This window comes from Macrobrachium nipponense, chromosome 3 (genome assembly GCF_015104395.2).
Source record: "Macrobrachium nipponense isolate FS-2020 chromosome 3, ASM1510439v2, whole genome shotgun sequence".
Classification (NCBI taxonomy): domain Eukaryota; kingdom Metazoa; phylum Arthropoda; class Malacostraca; order Decapoda; family Palaemonidae; genus Macrobrachium; species Macrobrachium nipponense.
Window position 1 is genome coordinate 131,516,338 of NC_087202.1, and position 7,500 is coordinate 131,523,837.

The 7,500-nt window shown below is 36.7% G+C and overlaps 1 protein-coding gene across 1 annotated transcript in view; it reads left to right on the forward strand.

The window, feature by feature from the left end:
• Window positions 1–7,500, forward strand: part of LOC135222523 (probable ATP-dependent RNA helicase vasa-like) — a 199,351-nt gene that overhangs the window by 146,947 nt on the left and 44,904 nt on the right. Inside the window, exon 4 of the mRNA XM_064260609.1 lies at window positions 5,187–5,408. Coding sequence (XP_064116679.1) covers window positions 5,187–5,408 — 222 coding nt within the window. The remainder of the gene's footprint in view (window positions 1–5,186; window positions 5,409–7,500) is intronic.

Sequence of the window (7,500 nt, forward strand, 5' to 3'; positions counted from 1 at the left end):
AAATAAGTCTCGTGAACTACTACTATTTATATATACAGTACCAGTCATAATACTTTGCGTGGTAGGGAAGATGGAAGAAGAAAAAGAGTACAACAAACTAAAAATATTCAGGAAAAATCAATTATTAAAGCAACCATTATAAAATTTGGAATGAATAATCACCAACTCCTGCCCTAGTACTTGATAGGCATGACACAACGTTTACGGACTTTCTGGAGTGTCCTTGGCATTGAATCTGAAAACCGCTGCAGGAGGGACTCGTACAGATCGTCCCAAGTGCGTTTCAAACTTTGCCCTGCAAGACGTGTCCACATTCAGTAACTTTCTTTTTATGATTGCTTAATGATTGAAATGGCTGGGGAATTCCCTGCTAGTCGTGGATATATTCAATTCCACAATCTCTAAGCCACAAAGTATTCTGTTTGGCGGTATGATCACCCCAGTGGAACGAATCTTAATCCAATGCCATTGGAAATCAGCCATTGAAACGGAAAAAAATTCGGCTGGGCGAAATTGACTAATTGGGAACTTAACTAGAGCTACTGGCTCACTCACAGAAAGTGTAACTCTGTGTAAGAGCTCTTCAGTAACCTGTTGGATGTTGTGACAGTTGGATGTCGAATTCTTTTCTCGTGCTCTGCCATAGCCGTTGCTAACATTATTTTGTGTGGTTGAGTGAGTGTGGTTGTATTAACAATGTCTAAACTGTATACTTCCATTGAGATTTCGTGTGAGAGTGATACAACTTTACGAAGAAGGCCTTAAAACTGATGTAATTAGCCAAAAAATTGGCGTGAAACAACGGACTGTCCAAAACATTCTGAAAACTTTTTGTGAATCGAGAGGGAAAGAAGTACCCAAAGCTAGGACCAGCACTGGGAGGCCCCCTATTATTAGTAAGAGGGAGTTAAGAGTTCTCGCCAGGAACATTGAGACCTCAATGTTCCTGGCGAGAACTCTTAACCCCTTCTTACTAATAATAGGGGGCCTCCTAGTGCTGGTCCTAGCCTTGGGTACTTCCTTCCATCCCGACTCACGAAAAGTTTTCAGAATGTTCTGGACAGTCCATTGTTTCACGCCAATTATTTGACTAATTACACCAGTTTTAATGCCTTCCTCGTAAAGTTGTATCACTCTCACACGATATCTCAATGGAAGTATACAGTTTAGACATTGTTAATACAACCACACTCACTCAACCACACAAAATAATGTTAGCAACGGCTATGGCAGAGCACGAGAAAAGAATTCGACATCCAACTGTCACAACATCCAACAGGTTACTGAAGAGCTCTTACACAGAGTTACACTTTCTGTGAGTGAGCCAGTAGCTCTAGTTAAGTTCCCAATTAGTCAATTTCGCTCAGCCGAATTTTTTTTCGTTTCAATGGCTGATTTTCAATGGCATTGGATTAAGATTCGAGCACTGGGGATCATACCGCCAAACAGAATACTTTGTGGCTTAGAGATTGTGGAATTGAATATACTAGCCAGGGAATTCCCCAGCCATTTCAATCATTAAGCAATCATAAAAAGAAAGTTACTGAATGTGGACACATCTTGCAGTGCAAAGTTTGAAACGCACTTGGGACGATCTGTACGAGTCCTTCCTGCAGCGGTTTTCAGATTCAATGCCAAGGACACTCCAGAAAGTCCGTAAACGTTGTGGCATGCCTATCAAGTACTAGGGCAGGAGTTGGTGATTATTCATTCCAAATTTTATGATGGTTGCTTTAATAATTGATTTTTCCTGAATATTTTTAGTTTGTTGTACTCTTTTTCTTCTTCCATCTTCCCTATCATGCAAAGTATTATGACTGCTACTGTATATATATATATATATTTTTTTTTTTTTTTTTTTACAGATTGCATTGTAGGCATGTTTGTGTAAAAATATTATGTGATTCTGTTCGCTATTTTCACTTCATTTCATTGTAGTATGAACCTTTACCGTTATGTTACTTATGTTTTATGAGCGTGAAAAGAACAGTAAAATGTGTTCTTTCAAGACCTGAAGTTTTGATTAAAATTATTTTCTCTCAATTTTATCTATGGTTGTGTTTGATGGCTTAAATTTACTGGAGTTATATCTTTGTTGCCAATGCATGATAATAGTACTATGTATATGGATGAAACTTGCAAACTTCGGTGCAGTACCTTCAAACTCGACCGCAAACACAATGAGAGAAGAGTTTTAATCAAAACTATTGGGCATGAATAGAACACATTTTACTGTTTTCACTCCAATAAAAGATAAATATGCAAAGCTCGTAGTATTCTGATGAGATAGTGAAAATATCGAACGGAATTTGTTGGTTTTTGTTTACGCAATAAACATGCCTTCAGTGCCATTTACTAATGAAAGAATAACTAAATTTCGTTCACAAACGATACATTTTCAAGTTATGTTTCCACTTGAAAACACTAAAATGTAAAATAACCCTAGCTCGTATATAAATAGAGTATCTTGAGATTCATTTGCGCTAACTAGAAGCAAGAAAGTCGCTCTGATTGAGTTCAGCCCAGCAAAACAAACTTACTCTCAATGGCCCTCAGCTGATCTTTAAACCCAAACATGATTGCTATGTTTGTATTTTGTAATAAAAACAAATAGTAATATGAAAATACATAAAATATTATTGGATGCAGTGAAGTTAAAACACAACTGTTGAAAAGATTCATGGAAAAGATCCATACCCATTATGTTTGTGTTTTATCATACGATATCAACATATGATTATTACATACTCGAATTTTATATCTCATGTAAGATGCGACCCCCTTAAAATCAGCTTCTAAATTAGGGCTACAAAAGTCGCATGATATGCGAGTATATACGGTATATAATATTATAGAATACAAACTTTTGGTTTGGAAAAATCAGCTGACGGCAGAGGCAGGTTTATTTCGCCCTATATAATTCGATTCAGAGCAGTTCTCTTGCTTCTATTTATAGTAAATAGATCTCTAGAAACTTTATATGGGGCAAGGTTATTTTTTCTTATATGAAGTGCTTTTAAGTTGAACTATGACTTAAATACTCCTTGTTGTGAATTCGATTATTTTTTCCCCTAATAGATGGAGTTGGGTGCATTCTTTTGTGTGAAAAATGGATTCCATTTGTTATTTTTGTTCTATTTCATAATAATAAAAGATTTATGTAATTATTTGTTATCGGTGTGAAAACAGTAAAATGTGTTTTTTAATGACCAGTTTTTTTTTTATTAAAATACTTTTTTCTCCACTATTAATAGCGGTAGAGTTTCATCCATGTTGCTGATGCTACACAATAATTTATAGTACTTGTATTCCTATAGTGTACTCATATCCATTAAGCAGTATAACCCTAAACATTCAATTATTCAATATACGAATTCAAGATTGGTTGTTTAGGCTTGCTTCCAAATTCATATTAGTCCATTTTTGCTGGGTCTGTCCAAAAGGAAGCAGCAACTTCCATACCACGTGTAATATATAGCATGATAAAGGCATATACTACACAACAAGGAATAGCTACTACGGTATAGAAGACCGAAAGAGCAAACCAAAACACGAGGCAAGCCGGCATGGCGCGCCTGGCGCCAGACCAGGATGACCATTATTGAACCTAAAAAATGGTAAAAAAGGATCCTGGCTGGCTAAAACTAGTGTATAACCTTTTGGGGTACTTAACTTAGCTGCTGCAATAGCTTGGAGTTCCATCGTAAGCGAAAGGATAATCCAAAGTCACACAAAACACAGAGCAATGGAAAACACGTGTGTGCGGAAGTTCGCTAACGAAAAGGAAGGCCACGAGAGGCGCTGCGGTTGGCGTGGGAGGGTGTGTAGTAGTAGTTGCTGGCGCCGGCCGTGTATCAGCTCTCTCAGGGAGGGGGATTTTGGTGAAGGAGTACTCTAAATGACAAGAGGTTTGTGGTAGTGGTCTCACTCGCCCTAGTACCATACTGACACCCTATTTTTATTTTGGGTGAGCGAGTCAGTTACTCTGACATCCCCCTATTTTTGTTTTTCTCTGGTAATGTTAGTATCATTTACCTAGAAATAATGAACTTAAGGGATTATTTCACGAAGCGACACGAACTGAGCCAAGAAATAGATTTTTCCTTCGTCAAAATCCCTTTTTAGGTAACTAATGTGCTGGCCATGAAACAAGAGATGTCATTACTGAAGAAGTTATTCTATTCCACCATATTCCCTCTACTGATATGAAATGGACTATTCGTTCATATATCATAAATAAATGGCTAGTGTGGCCTCTGGCTTAGACATGGGATTTTATTCTAGTTCTTTGAGAGCTGAAAATCAGCTTACTGGCCTGGTTAAACTACTTTTATACTTATAATGATATTTGGAGTTTAGCAGTCATCTTATAATACAGATATTAGGTAGATTAATGGAAATTTGCCATATTTTTTACCTAGTGGTCAACTTATACATGGAAATATATGGCAAGTTCCAATTTCACACCAGTGTTAGAGTTATTGAGCGAGTAAATGTAAATTAACAACAGCCATTACCCTTGGCCAGATTTTGTTTTATAAATCCATTGCCTAGCTGGTGGTTCAGGGTCCATTAAAGCAAGGTTTTACTCTATATATATAACGATGAATTGATTGATAGGTATGTTCATATATATTTATATATACATACTTCCATGCATTCACTCATGGGTCAAGTATCTTGGCAAATTATGTAATGTCGTGTTTTGTTAACATTATTTTTAACCCTCCCTTCTATGTAGTAAGAAAAGAATATATATATATATATATATATATATATATATATATATATATATATATATATATATAAAACGATGAATTGATTGAATGCATGGAAGTATACATACTTCCATGCATTCACTCATGGGTCAAGTATCTTGGCAAATTATGTAATGTCGTGTTTTGTTAACATTATTTTTAACCCTCCCTTCTACGTAGTAAGAAAAGAAAAAAAAACATTGTACTGCTGATTGAGTGTTTACAATGATGTTAGTTTGATCAGATTGTCTAATTTTTCACCAAGTATCTCATGGTATATTCAGTGTTAGTTACTTTCATTTTTAAACATAATTTAAGCCTTGTCAGTAATGACTTATCTTTGATGTATTTTATCAAGATTTTTTTGCCAGTGTATGTATCTATATCCCACTTTTTTGTATGTGTCATGTATTTTTTCTTTCCCTCCAGGATGGTTGCCATTTATTGGTAGGAACTATTGGTAGAGTTGTTGATTTTATGAATAGAGGAAATCTTCTTTTTGATGATTTGAAGTTTATAGTTTTGGATGAAGCAGACAAAATGCTTTCAATGGGATTTTTAACAGACTTGAAAAAGATTTTTCATCATTCATCAATGCCGCCTCCTGATCAGAGACAAACATTGATGTTCAGTGCTACATTTCCTTCAGAGGTAAGTAGGATTTTAGATTTTGCATTTTAATTTGTTTTTAAATGATTATTGCTCTGTTATATATTGACTCCTGATCCCTACCCCTTTACTGTGGGGGGGTAGGGATCCACTCCCCTCAAGTAGGAAGCCTTGGCAAAGTGAGTGGCTGAAAGACCCAGGCAAATGAATCATCCTACGTAGTTCTTTTGTTAAATGGCGTCAATATTTCCAGTTTTGCAAAATTTTATTGCTAAGACGAGTCTGAGAAGGGATCTTATTTTGGAAGGGGTTCACAATTGAAGCTAATTGTAGGAGGTTTGGTAATTGAGTCACCACACACTATGATTTGGACCGAAGAGATGGTGATGGGATTTTCCCATTGCTATCTTGATGGCAGAACCATTGGAATCCAATTGGGCCAGCTGGTTTTCAGAGATGCCCTCCCCTCAACTTGGGACCACCTTAGATGGTGAGGGGGCTCTTTAAAACCCAATTTGTTCCTGGTTCAAGTCCAAGGGTCATTGTGTAGGCTGTCCCAGGTAATCAGCGTGGTTTTGTTGGGGGGGCGGGGGGGATAAGTGGAAACCGCCATTAACCGAAAGTTTACGATTTATGGCGTTTATGGTGCCGATAACTGGTTATCAGCACCATTATGGCGCCTCTGTTAGGTATGTTATGGCACCATAATTCTATTATTGGTGCGTTATAAGGTGTCAATAATCGGAACTCTGCCCATTATGGCGTCATAAATTTTTGGTATTATGGAGCTAGACAAGCCCTATAAAACCGGATCACTGATAACTGAGGACTGCCTATATATTTTGCTTTGGATGAATTTATTTTTAATTTATTACTTCTGCCAAAATTATTTTACTTGATAAATAGGAATAGTTATAGCTAGGACTGGGTTTATATCCAAAGCTAGATAGTGGGAACTGTGGTAGGACCATCACTTACCCAATAATGTTTGGACCTGAGAGTTATCAGATTGATAGCTCAAGGGCAGAACTATTCTTCAGGGCTTGGACCACTGATCATCAGGGGTTCTGGTTCTGGGAGTAGGACTCTTGGCACTTTATCTGGTTTGCCCGTAACATGATTAGTGTGGGGATGATTGTATTCTTTCAATACCCAGTCCTATTAAATGGGTCTGGCTTAGGCTTGGGCTGCTCTAATCATGTTGTGTCGTCCCCCTATGGGGTAGGGTTGGGCCTGACATTTGGGAGTCAGTTCGGTTTATATTTTTTTTCTCTATCTTTGAGTAGTAACTTTAAAGATTTAAATGCCCCTGGCCCTTTTGATGTAGCGACTTGGCACAGTTGATGACCTCTGCTTCAGTACAGAGCAGATTTTCTTGCTTGAAAACTGGACAATTCTTTCTGGAGAACCCAAATAATCAAAATAAGGATGGTACTGAAATGTTAATACCATATAAAGCACCTGAAAATAGTAAATACCAACATGACACCTTGACTCACTTCGACCCCCTCTTTGGAAGTGGAAGTTGGTTGAGGTTTTAACTTCAGATACAACAGAAAATTTCAGCATCAAATTTGAAAATTGTATATTAAACAGCATTCAGCAGCAGAAATGCCATTAAGCAAGAAGGCAGGGCTTATAGAAGCTACAACAGTCATCTGAGGACTATGTCTCTATAAATATAATAAGCTTTAAGAAAAAAAAAAAAAAAAAAAAAAAAAAAAAAGTCACCATGAATAGCATTCAGTGTGGCTGTTGTGCTTCTTGAGAACAGTAACTTGAACTTGAACTTTCTTTAAAAAAAAAAAATAAAAAAAAAGATATTACAGTGAAGATATTCATTAAACCAAGTAAAGAAATAAGCAAATGTTAAATATTGCAAAAGTAAAATTTTGAAGGTCAAGATCTACCTTGGAAAATTGAAATATTACGCCAAAGCAAGAAATAAGACCATATGTCCCAAACCCATTAGTGTCAAAATTTTGGAAAGAAGTATTGTATAACTGAACCTGTGTTGCATATCATGCATGTGAAAAACATAATACACAATGGAAGTGCAGTAAACCAAAGTGTATTAACTGGAGCAAGACCATCATGCATGGTCCAAGAATTATATGTACAGTGGTCCCCCCGT